Source organism: Sinohyriopsis cumingii, chromosome 8 (genome assembly GCF_028554795.1).
Source record: "Sinohyriopsis cumingii isolate HCF-2022 chromosome 8, ASM2855479v2, whole genome shotgun sequence".
Taxonomy (NCBI): Eukaryota; Metazoa; Mollusca; class Bivalvia; order Unionida; family Unionidae; genus Sinohyriopsis; species Sinohyriopsis cumingii.
Genome location: NC_142968.1, coordinates 113,283,787 through 113,306,880, shown reverse-complemented (window position 1 = coordinate 113,306,880; position 23,094 = coordinate 113,283,787). Strand labels below are relative to the sequence as shown.

At 35.0% G+C, this 23,094-nt stretch overlaps 1 protein-coding gene across 1 annotated transcript in view; it reads right to left on the bottom strand.

Annotated features, from left to right (window-relative positions):
• Window positions 1-14,870: 14,870 nt before the first annotated feature.
• LOC149794400 (mitochondrial import receptor subunit TOM40 homolog 1-like) overlaps window positions 14,871-23,094 on the bottom strand; it is a 30,190-nt gene continuing 21,966 nt past the window's right edge. The window contains exons 5-7 of the mRNA XM_089968585.1: window positions 22,301-22,432; window positions 18,235-18,420; window positions 14,871-15,315 (exon numbers count right to left, since the gene is read on the bottom strand). Of these exons, the coding sequence (XP_089824711.1) occupies window positions 15,176-15,315; window positions 18,235-18,420; window positions 22,301-22,432 (458 nt within the window). The 3' untranslated portion in view covers window positions 14,871-15,175. The remainder of the gene's footprint in view (window positions 15,316-18,234; window positions 18,421-22,300; window positions 22,433-23,094) is intronic.

Here is a 23,094-nt window from a genome sequence, read left to right as displayed (position 1 = left end):
ATGCTACATGTCTGCGGCATGATCCTCCAGTGCTAGACATCAATATAAACTGCCACATTGCAGACATCATAGCGATATGACTGAAAAATTGTTAAAGTTACGTTAAAAATCTAAATCACATCACAATACACTCTCCTTTAGTGACGTTTTCACAATCACTACGGTCACTGGTGACAGCGTTTTTATTTTCACGATCTTACAGAATTTTTTTCAATTGTCTTACGCGTGTATTAATATTATTTTTGTTTCGTATTCGTGAGATAATTCTGATCTAATTTTTTCAATTGCGCGTGAGAGAAATACGAATTTCTCAACTTCTGTATCTTTGACTGTCGCCAAGGATTGAAACATAGATTGTTGAATCAGTTTAATAGATCGGTATTTCGCAGGTAGTGTATATCTATCTTCAAATTTTCGTTGTAGTAATGATTCAAAATAGCCAGTATAACGAGTGAGGAAAGCCGGGGAAATTCTTTTTCTTTAAAATTCTAACCCTATGCAAAATACTAAACTGTAGAGTGCCACCATAACAGAATAATTGACTGAGTTTCCAGAATAACTCAATCACATGATTTTCTGGAACATTCTGGATAGGCGATATCGCAACAATAAAAGGTACCCAGAATTTTCTTCCAGTCAGTCTGGAAGTGCATTCGTGGGAGTGAACAGTAAGTAAAACATTTTCTTGTATTATGTTAATTGCCACACAGACATTTAAATTATTGTATATTAGTACTGAATGACACACACAAAAATAAAATAAACGCGTTAAATTAGTCATATAAATATTACGCAGTAACAAGCAGGGTAACTACTTAATAATTCTATCGGAGAGAGCATTGTTTGACAGAGTTTTCTTCCTTCATCTGTTTGTATCTAACACAATCGGGAGATACTGAAATATAATTTTTGTTTATATTTTTTCGAAAATGCTGATCTGGAAATATTATCTGCGACGTATCGTATATAATTTGGGTGAATATCAATATATTTGCCAGCTGCGTTCATCGATTCGTTTTGTCGGACGGATATACTGCACTCCCAAGGTCGTGCAGTATTTCCATTCGAAAAATTCGTTCATATTTTCCCAAACAAATGCAGTCACCTAAAATTATTTATGCAATATAACCAATAAATGATAAACCTAGCGTTTATGATCTAAAACCAATAAAATTTTCGAAAATAAATTGTGTAGGCTTGCGAATTACTGAACACCCCAAAAACGCGATGCGTGGAAATAAACTAACGGATCTAAGACGTAAAAAAATTTTGGGGGGCAGAACCAGTTAAAGATACCGGAGCGTCTATCAAAGACGTTGCTGAACTGGGAAAGAAACAATAACCGGAGAGATTTTGTACAAATCAAAATATAAATCGAAAAGAGCTCCGATAAATATTATTGATCATAATGAAAATGCGTGGGGAGTGACAATATTTCCTCGAGATAGAACAGTTAAATTTTATCAAGGAAATAGTTTTGATTGTATTAATCAGATTAATAAAAGTGATGCCGTATATGTATGGTTGTTCCAAAGCTCTGAAGATGATAGTGATCTGATAAGGCCTGATGAAAGTCTTTGTATCGAAAAAAAAATTGATCAGTTTGTAAGACCTAATGGTGATATTTATCGAATTGAGACTCTTCATACAAAAATGAAAGATCTTGCGTTAAATTATACCAGAGACTATGAACAGTTACTTTGTAATTGTTTTACTGTAATATCTGTCACAACTCATTTCGCCAGAGAGGAAAATGTGTGAAAGCCACCTCGGTTTGAATTTCTCGATGATGTAATATCAAGTTGTGTCGAATATGGAAATGGTAGAGTATGGAATACCAGATACGATTTTAAAAATATGTTATCATTTGATACAGCAGCGTGTTATCCTGGAAGTTTTCTTGGAATGGGAGAATATTCGGAATATTTTAATAGATTTGGACATCCAACCCATGAAATGATTCGAGTTTCTGTAAATGAACCTCTACCAGATTTTGACGTACCGGTTTAGCACGAATTACATCATTTAGGTTTGCTGAAAAATCTTCATCCGATTTGTTATGTACGGTTTGGCAAACATTTTTCAGAACAAAGTGCGGGCACCACCATTGTTAAGATACATGCTTGATTCAGTTATTTTATTATTGTTAACAGTGAGTGAAATATTAATGTCGTATCGTCCACATAAACAAGTTGGTTACCAGAAGAAAGAAAAAATCTTTGGAACCATCCGAGGATTTAGATAAGATTGACTATGAAATAAACAAGCAAATGATCTCAGTAGAAAGATAATTGAAAAGTTTACGCAAGGTGGTTCAAATAATCATAAACGAAGCTGTTATAGGTTAGTTAATAAATCTATTGTCGATCGTGAACAGATTCCTAAATTAGCCGTTAGAGTAGCGACGGATTCATTTTATATCGATAACAAAAATATGCAGATTTGTTAAAACAACTAAATAATCGGTAATGAATCACCGTGGAGTGGATGGAGATTGAAAAAAGAACAATTACACGGTTATAATGAAACAGCTGATGTCGAGTGTAAAAAATACTTATAGTGAAAATATTCAAGAGACAGTATCGCCATTACCATCGGTGTATGATCATGTTGCCAGACATAAAACAGTTTATCTAAACGGAACCGAAGGTTCTGATAAAACAACACGTGTGATCGAATTATTTTGTGGGCTTGATATGGTTGTATTAACACCTACACATTAACTCGCCAGGAAAATGAAAAAGCGAGGTATAAAATATAATAATTATCATAGCTTCTTTCGGTGGAAAGGTGATAATAGGACTCCTGAATGAATGGGTAAAAATATATTTCATGGATTATTATATGGGATGAAATATGTACCGTTTCATCAGAAACGTTAAAAATATTTCTTGATTGGTTGTTGACAAAAAATACTGCTGTAATAATGTGTGGCGATCATGGTCAACCGTCACATTTTGTTGGATTGTCTCCAAATGAATGGCTGAGGAATTTTGTAGATTATTATGAGGAAATAACTGATGATCATAGAGCGCTTGATCCAGAATTAAGAGAGTTTAAGAAATTAACCAGACTACAACCAAATAAAATTCAGTGCAAAACAATGCGTGAAATAATTTCAGAAACTCTTATGAACAATTTTTGGAATTTATGGAGACCAGATGATTTGATAGTTGCAAGTAGAAAGATAGTTCGTTATACACTTCAACAACAATTATTTCTGTTATATAAAGAAAAAATTTCAAATCTACCGGTACCATTGTGTTATCGCACAGCAGATATTCGACAGCAAAATATCGATGTTGAAATTCCAGGAGGACGACAAAATCTTGTACTATATGATATTGTTTTAGTTCGTGTCAGTGTTATTGAGAGCGCGTTAACGCTGGACAAAACTCCATGGACGCTAGGATATGCTATAACGATTCAATCGTCACAAGGATTAACTATTTATAATACTAATATTTGGATTGTTGACGATCGTATTGAGTGGTCAAACTTAGTTTATCTTGCAGTATCTCAAGTCAGAAGAATATCTCAGCTGCGGAGGGTTATTATTGACTTCACAGAAAATAATAACCAAACTGCTAGCAATAGCGATGATGTAGTAAGAAAAAAAATTAACTGGTTATAAGCAGTGTGGCAAAAAAAAAGCGCGATTTTGATCCCGACGCTGAAACGACAGAATAAGCAGTAATGTTGTGGCAGTTTTCGAATAATAATCCAAAACAGTTTACCGTAGATAGAACTAATAGTATTCTTGGTCACACGCATGAAAATGTGATGCTGACCTGTCTTGAGTGTAATCGATGTCGAGGCGCTAGTTCACAAAAGTGAACGAGGTGGTAATTCTGTGTCTTCAGGAATTACTTGTAATTGTCCACGTACAAATCCACGTTGAGGAGCAATTGAATATAGATTGTAGATTGCAGGTGAACCCGTATCTCTTACCACACTGGAAACTTCATGTGTCGTCACATTCCAAATAGGATAAGATGCTTTTGCACCACCTTCAAGTTCACCAGGTTCATATAAATATCTTACAGTTACATTACCTAGTACTGGATGTTTTGAAAAGCCATGTCGTATTGGTATATTGTTTTGTGTTTGCATTGGTAGGTTTCATAGATATCGCACGAGTAATTTCATTATTTAACGCAGCTATCACAATTGGTAGTCTTGTAACCCATTCACGAGATCTCTTGACTATCTGAATTATTTCCTTTGCATGCTGGTATCCAAACAATCTCCCAGCAAGTGTTCGATTAAACCGTTTAACAATTGCCTGGGCGCGGTGAATTGCGTTATGTCCTCGTCTGACTTTGACGTTGATTTTTTTCATCAGAGATGATACTGCACCATGAAATTCCTTGCCAGGATCAACATGTAGCAACTGAGGCTATAGCAACGGTCCTCGTTGATAAATTCGTTCCAAAGCAGATACAATTTCAGCTGCTGTTTTAGTCGATAGTGGTTCTGCTTTTTTATACCTACTTGCAACGTCTACCAGTTTTAACGGTATCGTGTGGTAAAAGCAAAACATCTGCCTGATGAACTTCATTGGGAGCGCTGACATCAAAATGTGCATGCTGAATTTTTTTTAGGTGGTGGTAGCTAAAAAGCCATATTGCCTGTCGTGCTAACCATTTTGCAGCAACATAACGTGTGACATTTGCTGCATCAGCAAGTTTACAAATCGCTGCTCTACCCCTCCAATATCCTCTTGGGCTATAATAAATCGATTCCATAATAATAATAATAATAATAATAATAATTACCGGCCCCTAACACTAGTTTACCTTTCATTACAGATCTAACTAGGAAGCTAGCAAGTTTTTCTCTAAGAGATTTATTTTTTATGGACTTTAACAAGTGAATCAACTTCACATCTGCAATATGTCGCTGTAAATCCTTATTTTTATACGCTACATGATGAACATGACATGCTTGATCAATCGCATTTATTGGATACTCTCCAGGTCTTGGTTGATCTCACTCATCAAATCGGATATTAAGTCGAGTTCCAGGACCACAATAATTATATCTAGGAAGATGTTTTTCTCCTGGATACTTAGCCATGGAGCTCCTGGTAATTTTCCTAATGAAGTAGCAATATCACCACCTGTCTTCATACGAGACGAAATAAATCTGTATTTTTTTTACCACATTTCACACACTTGCCTGTAAGTGTACCCTTTTTATTTTTTGTCATTATTGTTGTTAATCCACTTGTGAAAGTGGATGCTCTCCATCGAACGCAATATAAATTCATATTATTTATATAATTTCTACAACATGGATATCATTGATTTCTCAGCGACACCAAAGCAAGAACCAAAACATCATCCAGTGCTACTAAATTCTATCAGAGCAATTATCATAGGTCCATCTGGGTCTGCTAAAACGCAATTATCACTTAATCTGATAATGAGATGGCTCAAGTGGGATAAATTATATTTAGTGGCACCAGCCGTAGATGATCAGAGATGGTACAATGTGCTTAAAGATTTTAATGAAAACACAAAATTGTTGGACGAGGATGACATATTGATTTTATCACCAATATTGATGAAGCCCCATCTGTAAATGGCCTCAATGGATTTATTAATAATCTCGTAGTATATGATGATGTGATGCTGGACAAACAATCAAATCCAGCTCGGATATTTTCTAGAGGCAGACAAAAAAACAGACGAGATTTATGTTACTCTGCGATATACACGAATACCTAAAGTCATCAGAGATAACTATAATATTTTAGTTGTGTTTAATGGAGTTGATACACATACTCTGCAAAATATTAATCAGACTTAGTGTTCAGGAGACATGGAAATGATTAAATTCAAAAACTTCTTTTCAAAAGCACAAATATTAATCAGACTTAGTGTTCAGGAGACATGGAAATGATTAAATTCAAAAACTTCTTTTCAAAAGCACAAGCTACCCCACACGGATTTATAACAATAAGTTTACACGATCCTTGGTCATGATATCGTATAGGTCTTGATAAAATCTTTGGATAAAGACAGCAGCAGGGAGGGTACGACCATCAATGCGTGTCCGAAATGTAAACAAAAACACACATACAAATTTGAAAACACGAACGACAAAGATGAAGTAACAAAATAAACTAACCCAATTAGAGAAACTGTCGGTTTTGGTTAAAGGCTTCAGTTTTGTGTAATTGACCTTGTATTTTTCTTTTTCTTTTTCTTTGTATAAAGTTGTATTTTTCATTAATGGACTTTCCAGCTAACGGTCGGTTCATCCTCCCTGCTGCTCGGTAAGATTCATATAATCTCACGTAATGAAAAATTAAAATAATGTCATGTAATGAAAGTAAGATTCAAATAATCTCATGGAATGATAATACGATTCAAATAATCTCATGTGATCAAAATGACCCAGTTGTACTCAACTGAAACAAACATATGACTCGGTCATTTGTACAGCTGTACGATTCATAAATATTTGTAAAAACTTGCCAATGTGTCCACTGACAAACCACACAGTTCTCCTGAATTCTTGGGTTGGCCCGCATTTGTATCGGCCGCACACACCCTTCATGGATCCACCATGCGAACAAGTTTACAAATTAGTGATGTCATCTTTGTATGGCCTTGGTGGTTACATCATTGTCCATGTCCATATAGACACACAGATGGCCAGCCTGATATATCCACATACACGTACGTACAGAGAGCACACAGTTCTCCTGAATTGGGTTGACCCACTTGTATTGGCCACGCCCACCCTTCATGGATCCACCATGCACACAGACATACGTACAGGCAGCCCTATGACTGAAGAAGAAAAATGGAGAACGTTCACTCTTTGACAAGATCTAAAAGACCAGTGTGTCAGTTAGAAAACAAACTTGCCTTAACTCTACGCGAGAGCGAGTATTAGTATGGGTAAAATACCCGTGCATACCGTACTTTTCGTGTCTCTTCCCGCAAGTGATCTACGACGAGATACATGCTAGTTCATTTGCTTACCTAGAAAAACAATTATCCACCCTAGGTACTGTTTTAAGCAGGTACGACGAAAATGATCAAATCGTTCTAAGGCGAAACCAAGTTATTTCTTGCCTTATTCTGTGACAATATGGGATAATAAAATGTTGTTTAACTTAGGTTTTGAAAGGCTTCTGTATTGAAAGAGTATCGAACAAGATTGTACATTTGTTTCTTGAGGTTTAAATATAATTTGAAAAATTTAGCAGGGCTATAATGTCTGCATTAAACATTTATGTTTTATCCAATAATAAACTTGAGATGATGCCATGTGTTGTTGCAATTGCAACTCCTTGCCACCATCTTTCGAACAGTGGGATATGACAACAGAAAGATCCGACTGTGTTGAATTTACGATGTTATGCTATACATGGCGGTCATGTATAATTGATGGGTGAAGAACCCCAGTAAGAACCACCAACCAACGAGAAGCTACTGGCAGCTTTCTCACAAACGCGCACTGGCCGAGCCCGAGACCCGGACTCAAGCGGACAGAGATGAGATTGCAATGATCAGTAAAGGCGAACACTTTCGATCACTCAACCACCGGGGGTCCCTTTTATAAAGATCAAATATCAATGGGAGTGGGGCTGATAAACATGGTAGCGTTTTGGGAACATAAAATTGTTTAATTTCCAACAGCGATATTTGCTTTTTCTAGGTAAGAATGAACTGAATGACAAAAAAGGTGAGATGAAATTTAGTTTCTGAGCATACAATGTTTGGAATTTTGTCCTTATGACTTTATATGCAGGATTTCATGGATTGGTAGCATACTAAAAAGCCAATTTCTTTCATCCGAGACAAAGTGATGGTTCATTTGCCACAACAGAGGATTTCTGAACGAAAGTTTTTACTCCCAGATCTAAGACTACCAAACCAATCACAGATCGATCAGATTCATACACAGTCCAGCCATAGTAAGGTCTGGAACTTACTAAAGACCTGTCCAACCAAAGAAGGACCGGATCTTCTCCCCAATCAGTGTTTGCCAAGACATGTTAAATTTTGGTAAAGTCATTTACGAGATTTGCAATTTTTAGTAACAGTGGCCATATCTAATGATAGATTAACATTTTTATACAAATGAGAAAGGCATTCATTCCAGGTTGTTGTCTGCCAAGTTGGGACAAATTCTATTCAATGGTTTTGGAAAAATCAATTAAAGGTTTTCTAATTTTAGTAATGATGTCACCCCTAATCGATGGTGGATCGGCATCATTGGTGTTAATATGAAAGGTCTTCAAGTCTGGATGTTTTCTGCAAAATATAATTAAAGTTTAGTAAGGTTCAGAGAAGAAGTCATTTTGAAAGCTTTTTTCCTTCCAGTTTTTACAAATGATGGCCATTTTTACTGCAGACTTTGCATCATTTGTGCAAAATTGAAATTCCTGTTCCAGGGTGCTTTTCTTCAAATTTGGTCTATTAATGTTGTTACTTTTGAGAAGGATTTTCTATTTGTAACAAGATATATTTCATGGCAGATTGGCATCACTGGTATAAATTCTAAATGTCTTTATACAGGAAGCTTAACCTGTTTTGGACAAGAAGCGATTTAAAGTTTCTTTTTCTTTCTTTAGTAACAGTGGCTTATAATAGCTTAAACATCAGTTGATTGAACTTTGAACCCCTTTATGCCAGGATGCTTTCCGTTAAATCAGTACAAATTTTATTGAGCGGTTTTTGAGAGATTGTTTCTATTTTAAGTAACAGCTGCCATATTTCATGATGGATCAGCATCTTTGTACAAATGTGTTCATGCCAGCATGCTATAATGCATGATCAAAATCTGTTCAGTGGATCTGGCAAAGAACATGTTAAAAAAATTTATTTTACTGAATAGTGACAGCCATATATGATGGCAGATCAACATTATTTTGTACAAACCTTGTTTGGCCTCTATGCCTGGATAATTTCTTTAGAACACTTTCTGAGAAGTTGTTTGGGTTTTTTTTAAAAAAAAATTATTTTTAAAAAGCCAGCCATATTGGATGGTAGACAACCATGATCAGTATACAATTTAGAGGTCTTTATGTAGGATGCTAACTGTCAAGTTTTGGTAAATTTTGTTTCAGAGGTTTTGGAAAAAAAATTCATTTAGACTTTTTGTTCTATTTTAAGCAACAGTGGTTTGCCTATTTTTAGTAACAGCAGCCATATTGAAACGTGGATTAGATCATTTGTACAAACTTGAAAGGACTTCCATGCAGGATGCTTCTTGTCAAATTTGATCAAATTCTGTTCAGCTACTTAAGAGAAGTAATTTAAAGTGTCTAAACTAATTCAAGTAACAGTTACTAAACCTTATGGCAGATAGGCATCCTTCATAAAAAATGTCATCCTCAATTTGTTCAAATTGGTCTTGTGTACTTTTTAATTCATAAGTTTAAAACAGCAACTGTTCATGACACAACTTAAAACAGATGAAGTCCAGTGAAATAAACTCACTTGGATTTTTAGCCAAGTGAGCTAAAATCTGATTAAGTGGAATAGGTATGGGCATGGGGATTTAGGTACTGCAGTTATGAAACAGATCCAAGAGGTTTCCAAACATCTGCAGGTTTACTTATGCTAAAAGTTATCTATTACAAAATGAGCTTGTGGGATGGGTGTTCCAATATGTATGTGCATGTAGTACAAATGAGGCATATATTTTGGTGTGGAAGAAAAAAAGCATGCTTTAGGTTTGTTTTTCTTTACTAATCTTTTCCTTATTACCCATTTATATTGTGTATACATGTATTTTGTCCTTTAAGATTTGTCCGAAATAAATGGCTGCCCCGATTAAAAGATGGCCCATTTAACCGGAATCTACTGTACACTGAATAATATTTTGTTACCATCAGATTGGTTAACTAAAAGATGGCTTAAACTTTTTATAATGTTTACTGTTGTTGTTGTTGTGGGGTTTAACGCCATTTTTCAGCACACGATAGGCTATGCATGGTGGCCAGTATTAATGGTGGAGGAAGAACCCAGGAAACCCCCAGGAAGAACCACCGACCCACGAGAAGCTACTGGCAAGCTTTCTCACATACCCACATTGGCCGAATCCTAGACTCAAACCCACGCAGAAAGAGGTGAGATGGCAGTGATCCGTAACTTGATTATGATGCAATCCAACTCAACCAGCCCATCACTGAAATCTGACAGTTCAGCCATAAAAGAATCCCACAAAGTTAGTTTTAAAATAATAATAATAACTAAAAATAAGGATGACCCGTCAATACAATAACAAGCTATACCACTGTTCACATCGACATAGAGCATAACACATTTCATTAAATACATATTAAAATATGGTGGTCTGTTTACATAAATTGTTTGATGCTGCCAGGAGAAGGTCCTAGAACGGACACTTTGTTTTTTAAGGAGTGCCTAGTTTTCCTATTCAGCTATAATGTACTCCTTTGATTTCTTTGCAGTATCAAAAATGGACTCCTCCAGAACTCAGGAGGAACATGGTGGATTACATGTACACAGACCAGTCATTTTCAGCATCAATTGATTGAATGGTTTTGTGCTGTGTGTCAATATTAATTATGTTTAAATCATTTGTGCACAAAACAAATTCAGTAATTTTAGTTGCATTTTGTGATGCTTACAGGAAAATTCAACTTGAAACAGATGCAGATATCATTCACAATGCTGCCCAGGACAAACTAAAATTCAGTGAATGTTTTTCCCCCTATCATGGTGAGGTCACAAAAGTTCACAATAATGATATCTAAGACTTTTAAAACCTCTGAAAAGTTATTGAACAGGTTTGGAAAGTAACCAAGTTTCAGAGACCTACCTTGATGGCCACTTGAGCATATGTGCAGAAAATGGGTTACAAAAACAATGCATTTGTGACCTTGACATTGAGGGTAAAACCTTGACTGATAAACGAGACATCACCAAACAAAGACACGTAAGTGTAGCATGACTTACTGCTGTAATTCTTGACCTGTAACCTTATATCAGCATCTTGACCTGTAACCTTATATCAGTCTCCCAAGTTTCATCCATTTTTCTTCAACACTTAGAAAGCAGTAGAGCAAATGGTGACTGAAACCTAAAATGTGGAACTGTGACTTTGACCTTGAATGTGATATATTACATTTTTACTGATGATATGCAGCTATACCAAGTTTCATCCCTTCATCTCAAACAACTCTACAATTTAGAGTTAAAGGTGGAATAGAAAATTCAATATATAATAACATGCCACTGACCTAAAAAATAAGACACACACACAAATGTTGTGCACAAACTATCTGCTGATAATGATATACATGTATACCAAGCTGCAGACTCTGATCTCCAACAGCTCTAAAGTTATAGAGTTCAAAAGAAAGTATGATAAGAAAACGAAATATTGAACCATGACCTTGACCTTGCATTTAGCAACCCTACTGTGGTACATGAACTTCTTCTGCTGATGATGTACAATTATATCATGTTTCATCCTTTAATCTCAAATGAGGTCAAAGTTCCTTAGCTGATCTGCTGAACTGAAAACTTTAAGTACTGTGCCATGACCCTGACCTTGGAGATAGGACCCTCAATGCAACACCTTTTAATGATGGTATGCAATTATACCAAGATTTATTCCCTATCACAAGAAAGCTTTAAGGTTATAGTGCAGAAACAAGAGTGTGATGGACATATGGAAACTTGGATGCTAGGTTTGACTGCTTTTCTTTGAAACTGTAGTGGACATATATGCAAACTGTGTCATTGAAGCTTCACCCCACCCACCATATTTAAAAATTGTCTGGAGGCTTTTAACTTTTTTCCCATGGTCATAACAAGACCAAAAACTATATATACAGATTCCACGATCATAAGACCAAAAACTGCACGTACAGATTCCATGACCACAAGACCAAAAACAACACATACAGATTCCACAATCACAAAACCTAAACTACACAGATTCCACAATCACAACAAGACCAAAAACTACACACACAGATTCCATGACCATAACAAGACCAAAAACTACACATACAGATTCCACAATCACAATAAAACCAAAAACTACACACACAGATTCCATGACCATAACAAGACCAAAAACAACACATACAGATTCCACGATCACAACAGGACCAAAAACTACACATACAGATTCCACGATCACAACAAGACCAAAAACTACACATACAGATTCCACAATCACAAGAACAAAAACAACACATACAGATACCACAATCACAACAAGACCAAAAACTACACATACAGATTCCATGACCACAACAAGACCAAAAACTGCACAGATTCCATGATCACAACAAGACCAAAAACTACACATACAGATTCACATACAATAACTTGTATGCACCTCTTGGATGACATCAGTTCAAATCTAATCACGCAATACAACCTCTCTTTAAAAAAACAACACAACCAAGTCTTTCTACAGGAATTTACATGGCTTCTAATCCTACACAGAATAAAGCATATCAGTCTTGGTACTGACACTGGAATTTGATGATTCATCCAACAAAAACTTAAAAAAGAAAAGAAGATAAAATGCTAATCATGTTTACATTTATAGTATTCATTACTAGTGCAAATTAGTTTTGAAATAACCATTGCCTCCAAACAGGCATGATAATAGACAGACAATATTACTATATCTCTACACAAAAATACCAGAATAATTAAATTTAGTAGTAATGAGTTTATCCTGTACAAATTTTCTTCCCCTCCTAATCTGGTCTTTAATTTCTTAAAAGTCAAAAGAGACATTAGAAAAAGAAAAGAATCCCTAGAAGGAACTGATGCTATACTGACTAACAAGAATATCCCAGAATTCAAGATAAGACCATTTCCTCCTTTTAGCTCTTGAGTGTTGAAACCATCTCAGATATTCTTCACCAAGATTTCAAATCACCTGTTTTGGATGCAAGATTGGCACCATTTTCATTTTGGACCAACAAGACATCATAAAACGTCTTGTGGAGTAAACCTCATATTAATACATTTCATTTTGGATAAGTAACAGGAACAAGATTTTCAAGATGACTTCCATGGTGTCCATACATGATATCAGATTGGCAACATTTCCAATAAGGACCAACTAGACATCATAAGAGGTCATTTAATGAAAGCACAATATAAACAGCTATCTGGATGCAGCTCTAACAAGATTTTCAAAAAGGTCATTGAGGTGACATAATTAAGTCAAATCGGCACCATTTTCATTCACAACCAACTATACAATATAAGGTTTTAAGTGAAAACTGCTGGCTAACATGACAAGACAAGTAGTGATAAGAATTTCAAGATGGCCACGGTGGTCAGACTGGCACAAGTTTCGTTTAGGACCAACGAGACATCAGACGAAGTCTTTCAGTGAAAAACCTAATGTTGATATGATCATCCATTCAGAAGAATAACAAAATTTTCAAGACCACCACTGTGGCCACCATAATAGACACCAGTTTCATTTAGGACTAACCAGACACCATAGTCTGCTGGTGCAAACTCCATGCTGACATGGCTTTCCATTCAGGAGTAGCAATTACAAGATTTTCAAGATGGAGACTATGTCAGAGAAGCACCTTTTCCTTTAGGACCAACTAAATATTACATAAAGTCTTTTCAGGAAAAACCCAAAACTGTTATGACCATGCATCCAGGATAAGTATCGATAAGATTTTCAAGATGGATGCAGTAGTGGCTATAAAGGATGTCTGAGCAGCACCATTTTCATTTAGGACCAACTAGACCATAGGGTGAATACTGTTGTAAAGTTTCAAAGCAATCCTCCAAGTAGTTTAGAAGGAGCAGTGATAACAAACTTGTGCTAAAAGACGGACTGATTACAGATGACATTGGACAATAGACCATTCCATAAGCCCTTCCGATCTATAACCAGTAAAACAAAATACTTGTACAATTTCCTTTAAGAGTATGTCATTGAAAAACATAACACAGAGCAACACAAGAAAATAAAAGGGGGGTGGTTGCAGTCTTTATCCACCTTTTTATATCAAGTGATAGGAAGACAATAAACAAGTGATATAAACAAGTAATATATACACTGTATTAGAAAAGCCATATATATTTTGCCATGATGAAGCCAATAAAACATTTACTATATATTTACACACGTGTCACTGTTCAGGTTCCACATCCCAAACTTGAAGCATACATTCATGTGCTCATTTAAAAAGAGCTATGGGGATGATGACTGGCATGGTTTTCCTTTTTTTTCTTTTCGGGTTTTAACAGAACTTGGAACACATTACTATATTTTTGTGACAAGGAAATGTGAGCCAATTGCCTTTTCCCAAGGACAAACAAAGGCAGCTGACCCAGGTTGGCCTGGGTATTGAACCTGCATCCTACGAAAGCATGGCTGTTTGGAAACATGCTATGCTGGTTATCTAAAGTCTTTTATTTGCAATGTACAGAAGGTCAAGATTTCTCTGAGAGCCTGTATATGTCAGCAGCACCCGCAACTGTAACAAATACCTTTATGGATGGAGGGGCAAAGATATTTACTATGTGAAATTTACAGCCAGTGTTACATGGAGATAATTGCCACTACTACCTTTACAAACACTGTCAGACAAATAATTCAAATAAAATGCTTACAATCTGGAACCTCTAATTATCCAAATATTACATAAGTAATGTGGATCATGTACAAGTTTATTTTGAAGGAAAAATAAAATTCCTGAACACATTCATCTCTTAAAGAGGCCATCCTCTCATCAAGTCATACATTCTGTGAAGGTGACGTTATGATGTTTTTTAGTGGCATTCGTGTTTTACAGGGGCCCTTACAAGAGGAGCAACCACTGTACAGATTCACGGACAAGAGTGGTATGAAAAAAAAGAAAAACAATACGAATCTGAAAACTCTCTTGCCCTCCAGCAGGCATAAAAATGCAGATACAATTTATTTCACTCATGTTTGTACATTCATACAAAAGGTTAATTTTTCACATGCATTATAAAAACTTAGACCTATGCATACATACGTTAAAAATAACAATTACCATCATTATTATTAACACAAGTTGTGGTTTTGATCATGTGATACACAACACATATGCCTCACAATAAAGTTCATGTCCATGATTTAAATTTCATAATGACCTCTATAATTGACATACCTATATTTTATTAAAAGAACATTTTTATTTATACAGTCTGTGTTAGCCTACAGTTAAACCTATTCCAAATCTATATTGCTGTTTCGCTTGGTTGGCCATTCCACTAAGTAGAAATGTGAAAGGAAATGGCTGAAGCTTTTTCTCCATGATGGCTTGAATACACCAGTTAGAATCAAACTGACCTGAAATGACAGGAAAGATTAAACATTGTTTATACTAAGTTCTGAAGTTCAAACAATGATTCCACTGAATCCTGTTAGACCTGTTAATGCTATTTCAATGAGGTAGCTTTCCACATACATGGGCATAAATGGAAACATTAGCAAGCCAGAATGAAGTCCACTTGCTCTCTCCTGACTGGCCATAAAATTCATTTTTCTCAAAATTTTCTGTCCAGACAATTATGATCCAACTTTAAGTAATTCTTTGACATATCCCATTGTACATTTTTCTGAATTTTGTAAAGGTATTTTCAGACTTTTTGCCCAATAACTGAATAATCATAAACAGGCACTTTGGAAAAATTACCACTCCGCAATTACTTGAAAGATTCAACAGCACATGAATATGTGTTTGGCTTCCAAAGATTGTACGACTAATTCACCGTGTAATCTTTGTTATTATCATTTTGTAAAGTATCAACATGCATATGGTAGTACACTAAAACTTCCCTAAACCAGACACCATTTGGATCAACCACTTTGGCCATTTTAAGGAAGTATTATAACCATCTTTTCAGAACCATAGCACATGGTCCATCTGCAGAAAAAGCCAGGTTACACTGATGCCATACTAAGTGAGTTTCACTATATCATACCAACATATCAACAGAATACAGGAAATGGTGTAGAAGATACAGGGCAAACTGAGAATGTTAATGTTATTAATGATGACAATGTTCTCACCATTAAAGAAGTGATACTCCTCTCACGATTAACAGGTGAGATAAAAATCAATGTACCAAAATGATTACTGTAAATACTGACTTGCAAGTCACATCCAACTGCAAACAATACAGACCCAAATTTTCCGTATCAAAATGTGACGGTATAAAAGGGTTTCTGCTGCTTATTTTACTGATTTATCCTAACAAACAGCCGACCCAGGTCTGCTAGGGCATGATGCAATAGCAGAACTTGATAGAAAAAGTTAGCAATTGGATCTGACTTGTATACGAGTATATATGGTAAAGTCTGACTTCAGTACTGTATAACTTAGTCACCTTTCTAAATTCAAATAGCCATACTAAAAACTCAAAATCTACTCAAACATTTTACATCCAGAAATTGTTTACAATGAAATACATTGAACATTTGCCATAGTATGTATATCAAAGTGAAAAAGTGGGAAATCATCAAACTAGTCACCATGGGTATCATTTTAATACAACTCTCTTGACCTAATTTATAATGGATTTAGTGGACTTTTTCCCCGTCATGACAAAATTACAATATTTTATCTATTGTGTGAAACCTAATTTATTCAAATTATCTGCAGAGAGAATTTTGATGATATCGAATTGTAAAAAACAAAAGAAACTTCATAGGTCATTGGAAACTTGAAATAGATTTACAACAACTGTTTAAAATGCAAGACGTGAATAATAGAACTTAACAGAGGCAGACCTACCAACACAGGATTAATACAGATGCTTCCTCAGAATATTAAAACTACTATTTGTGGACATTTCTAGAATATAAATTAAATTTTTGGACACTATTATAAACTGTGAATAAAACATAGGAAGAATGTTGATTGTGGTATGTACTGTCCACAAAAGTTTAAGAATATTTTAATAGAAAAGCCCTTGTTTTACAATGATGCTTGTGAAATTTTTGTCTAAAATGACAAGCAGTTTTCAAGAAATTGAAGACCAACAGAGTATACTATGTTAGGCAATACCATAAACTTTCTTGGCCTTAAGGCAAGATAAACTATATTACAAAGAGCTAGAAATGTGTTCATGGGACACCCACCACAGTACCTGAAAATGAACATAAAACCAAAGCTAAACTGCACATAGGTAAGCTATATGTCCCAACCACATCAATGATTGGACATACAAACCATGGGCAAAATTAGAACCATATACAGTATAGAGTAGCAAGCAGGCAAAATCAGACCTGTATACAGGATAGAGTAGCAAGCAGGCAAAATTATAACTGTATACAGTCTAGAGAAGCAAGCAGGCAAAATCAGAACAGTATACAGGATAGAACAGCAGGTAGGCAAAATTAGAACTGTATACAGTATAGAGTAGCAAGCTGGCAACATTTGAACTGTATACAGTATAGGGTAGCAAGCAGGCAAAATTTGAACTATGTACAGTATAGAGTAGCAAGCAGGCAAAATGTTAACTATATACAGTACAGAGTAGCAGGTAGGCAAAATTAGAACTATGTAGCAGGAAAATATAGAGTAGCAAGCAGGCAAACCTATAACAGTATGCAGTATTGAGTAACGAGGAGGCAAAATTGGAACTATATACTGGAAAATACAGACAAAATTTGCAAAGGACCAGAGAAGCTTTGCTAGTTACAATACTAAACCTTTGTTGAGCTGTCAAGCGGACATCATATGTAATTCTGTCCCCATATAATGATCAAGATATTGGAATTTGTTACATTTTGGGAACCAGTCGTTGTCTGGTGGGGATTAAGGAGCAGTATCATGGTTAGAATAATGTCAAAAACGTAATATAATCAAAAGTACTTAACCTAATACTTTGTTATATACACAAGTTCATAAAATCATTTTTGAAAATTGTTTCTGTGATTTCAAGTAAAATATGTTGTTGTTGTGGGGTTTAATGCCATTTTTCAGCAGAAGATAGGCTATGCATGGTGGCCAGTATTAATGGTGGAGGAAGAACCCGGGGAAACCCCAGGAAAAACCACAGACCCACGAGAAGCTACTGGCAAGCTTTCTCACATACCTGCATTGGCCGAATCTTAGACTCAAACCCATGCAGACAGAGGTGAGATGGCAGTGATCCATAACGGAGAATGCTTCAGTCCACTTGGCCACTCAGGGCCCCCAAAGTAAAATATCTCACACAATAATAAAATGCATGCAAAATTAAGTCTGAAGCTAAAACTTGCCTCTAAATGTAACAGCAGCACTGGGTATTTCTAACTGATATACGAGGGTTCCTACACTTTCCTGTAGACGTAAACTTGTCTCCAACTCAGCTCCAACCTGCAGCTGGTCATTGATTTTGTGATAATAACATGCGTGAAGACCTCCAGCTGCTGGACTGATGTTTCCACTTAATTGCCATTTTTGACCTGCAGATAACAAAAGTCGTTACATCAGGATTTATGCTTTTCTTTTCAACCAGTGAACAGAACCAACCCAGATTGCTTGCTCTAGTGCTGTAACAATTAATAAAAATAATCAAAGAATGGTTGGAAAAGTCAATCAACTAGGTCTTTCATTATGATTCTCCACAACTAAATATGTCTGACTAAAATTTATCTTTTATTAAAAGTTTGACTTTGGGAATTATATCTTCAAGGAAAAGTAAAATATGTGAGTAACAAGTTCCAGTTTCTAAAGCCATCTGTTATTTAGTATAACCCCAGCACAAACAACATGGCAGATGACAAGTGTGCTGATCAACCATTTGACTTTACAGGGATACAAGCAGCTAACCATTAGGAAATGTGTGAATTTGACATTTTGACATCTCCATCCAATTAAAACTGATGGTTGATTGGTTATCATGAACAAATCGATGGCCTTTACATTTTAACCAATTACTGGCATATCAGAGTCCATGCTATTCATAAATAAATGTCAAATATATAAACAAATGAAGCCATTGGAGAATACATTATTATTATTATTAATGCAGCAATTTTGTTATAGTTTAGTTTGTATCATTTTATTATTTAAAAGCAGCTGTAATTATAGAATTATACAATGATGGCTTTCAATCTCTCATGAAGTTTATTTCAATATTTTACAATAATGTAATAAGAACATAACTAAATCTGTGTAATAAAGTAATAATAATGAACACTAAACATATTTTTGACGTCAAAAAAACATCTATGGGGTAGTTAAAATATCTTCAAGTTGAAACTGAATATAAAACAAAACAATTTTCATTGGTCATGATAGGGCTTTCTTAATTTATAATGGTGTAGGTCTAAAACAATTTCCATAGGTTTGACAGTGCCTTCTTAATAGTGCTCTCTCAATTTATAAAGGTGTAAAATTAAATCCATGACATGCCATGTAATTGCAAAATATAAAAAATGGACTATCCTTAATTTTCACTTTTTATGTACCACAGAAATGTATTGTTTTGAGTCAAATATGTTATGCCTATGAATAACTAGGATGGTACATTAGAAAGGGAAGTAACTCTTGTAACAGCATAACTGCCAACCCACAAGTACGAAAATACTGACTGCTTGTGACAAAAATACTGATGTTCAGGAACAAATACTGATTTTTAAAATTTTAAGGCATATGTAACTATTTACAACATATACAACCATCAGTAAAGTAGGATAGTGCCTTATATAATTATTTAATGTCAAAGATGCATGTGTTGCACACTTGTACCTTCTGGATGGGCACCATGTTCCATTCGGGTACCCATTCAGATGGTGCATGAGTGCAATACACTCAGACACAGGCTGCTTATAGGAACCTTTTCCACACCTTGTTTTTTTAATAATCATTATCGATTCCAATGTACAACTTTCACTGATGATCTCAATTCTGTGCAATTCTTACTGAAATGTTTTCGTTCTAGCACACAAATAATCCTTTGCAATTTTCCTGTCTGGGAAATGTGTGTGAAATAAATTGCCAGCAACACTAGTAACTGAAAGAGGAAGGTTCATTTATAAAATAAATTTAATAAACTGAATTTCAATTGAATTACATCAAGGTTCTCTCTAGTATTTATATATGTTGTAAGTTCAGGCTGAGTTGTCTTGTATTTCATGGGCACCTCAATGCAAAATAGTGAAATCACATTACATATTTGAAAAACGTTAAGTTTTCTTCTTTACTTGATGGTTTCACAAATCTAAACAAGATGGCACAATTGTCCTTCCAGTTCTGTTTTCTTATCTATCCTGGAGAAAATTCTGAATATTCTGCTTTCCTAATAAAACACGATTAAAAGTTGAATATTACGAAGATGAGATATAGTGACAGCAGTAACTGTTTACAAAATCCAATATGGCAGATAAAGACAGGCATGGTAGCCTCGATTTCAAATGAACCAATCATACTGTAGAACTGTATTCCTATATACATGCGATACATTTCTATCAGAATGGAACCAAGTGCCCGTTCTAAACTGAAAATTGCAAGTAAGTTTTTTATTATTTTTTAAAATTAAAAAACCTCTTTTTTGCAAAAGAAATGTACACCCATATTCATGTACAAAATACAGGACAAACAGAGAAAAAGTGGGACACTTAGCAGCTATGTAACAGCATACACCCACTACCTGGCCCTTCATTATCACAAGAGTCTGTTGTAAGACAAGTATGCTCATGGAGCCAGTTTTATATGTGACAGTAAAATTAAATGAATCATGTGCTTCCTAATAAAGCATTCTCATTATAAGGTGGTATAGGTCAAATGAACATAATGAGTTCCATACCATGTACTTTATTATAAGGTATTCTCACTATAAGGATTTCAAATGGAAATTACAATGAGTACTATACCATGTACTTTATTATAAGGTATTCTCACTATAAGGATTTCAAATGGAAATTATAATTAGTACCAGACCATGTATTTTATTACAAGGTATTCTCACTATAAGGATTTCAAATGGAAATTACAATGAGTACCAGACCATGTACTTTACTATAAGGTATTCTCACTATAAGGATTTCAAATGGAAATTATAATGAGTACCAGACCATGTACTTTATTATAAGGTATTCTCACGATAAGGATTTCAAAGGATTACCAGACCATGTACTTTATTATAAGGCATTCTCACTATAAGGTGGAATACTCTACATGTCCATAAACATAATAATTAAGGAGTACTGCATTTACTTGCATCACTTTGATGCACAAGAAAACACAAATCCTGTATTTTGATTTATCTGAACAATTCTTATACCTAATTTTTTGGATGAAATTAACCAAGTGATTGATAACTGTAATCTTCCTAAACAATTAGCATTTGTCTCTGGAATCAGAATAAAGGTAGGGAATGTAAATGAAGACTGGTAAACAAGTATAGAAGAATAGGGAATCTATTAAGATCCTGACAAATGGAAAATTTAATAATTTTTAAAATCAATCCACAAAAAAGGATTTAAATTCACCTAGAATTTCTTAAAGCTGCATTACCATGTATAAAATTGAAAACTTATATAATTAAAAGAGATGATGATTTTGTGGCTCTTCCAATGAAGTGGTGAGAATATCGCAAAGAAAGGCACAATAAAATAAATAACAGATTCTGAGCTAGGACCAAAAAATGTAGCCAGTCATTATAGTGTTTAAATAAGATGCAAAGTGGTAATGAGGTCACCTTGGCACATGTAACTGTACAAAGTCAATCCATAATACACATGAGGAATGGCACATTAAAGTGTCGAGACCACATGCTATCACTGTCCAAATATGGCTATATCATGAATTTGTTCCCAATCTAAAACCTTGCATACCTAAAAATTGAGACAATTATTTGAAGACAGTGTCTGTTCACAATTTTGAGGGAAAGCAAAGACATGTTATCATATCCAAGCCACAGAAAAATTATTCTGACCATAACAAGAGTTTCCTGTATATTAAACAAGTCAATCTGGATGATTCGAAAAGATTTTGGTAACTAGACTCACTTTATCTTATTTGGCAAGGACATACCTGCATTATTAGTTAAAAACCAGTTTTGGGAAAGGAATGAAGCTTAGGTTATTGCATAGAAGGGAGAAAAAAGAACAGCAAATGTGGTAGAATGTAAGTACAAGTCATGTAACGAAGTGGAATGGGATCATCAAAGAATACTTTACTTTTGAAAAAGTTACTTCTGATCTGCTTTGTGTGCAAACTAGCTCTTAAACAGTTTTTATGATCTCTGACCAAGAAAGAAATTAGAAGCAGGGACTCGTGTGACAAAATGCTCACCTCAAAATATTTTTTTAATGAAAAGTATGGAAGCATTTCACTAACCTTTTAATCTTGCTGCAATTGAAAACAAGGATAACTCCCCTCCTGGCACCTGGCTGCCATACTGATAAAAAGCCTCAGCACCAAGGTCAAGGTTAGAGGTCACACGCTGAAGATACTGTCCTACTACAAGACCTGTACAACAAATAATTAGTTTGTTCAAAGTATGGCACAAGGACAGTAATGAATACATTCTATAAAAAATTAAACATAATTTGAATGTCGTCATTATTAACACCAATATCCTAATTTTTAAGAGTTTTAAAATGGTACTTGTATGAAACTTTAGTTTCACAATACAGTGTCTCATCTGTAACAAATACAATGATGTATTTCTGCCACCCACCCACCCACATCTGACTGGCAGTAACTTTAACACAAATCTTTATATCAAAATATTGTTTTCCATTTTACCAAGCTGTTCAATGTTGAACATCAAAAAACTAAAATGGTCTCATTTCTCTCTCTCCACCTATTTCAAACACAAATACAGAGTCCTATATAAGACAAGCATTTGTATTTGGGTTTCAGTTGGTATTATGGTAATGCAATATAAATAAGTTACATTGTGCCTTGCCCAATGTTGGACCATGGTAGCTGACCCTGGCTGATCCAATGGTAAGATTCAAACCCTCAGCCTCTTGATCACAAGTCTGGCATACTAACAAAGGTCCCTGTCTCCATTAGTGTTCTCTTATAAAACATGGGAGGATGCAACGAGTCTGTGTCAATAAGCATGTAAGAAATATGTATTTGTATAATTAATGCAAAAATGTTGGCAAAATACACTGGAAGAA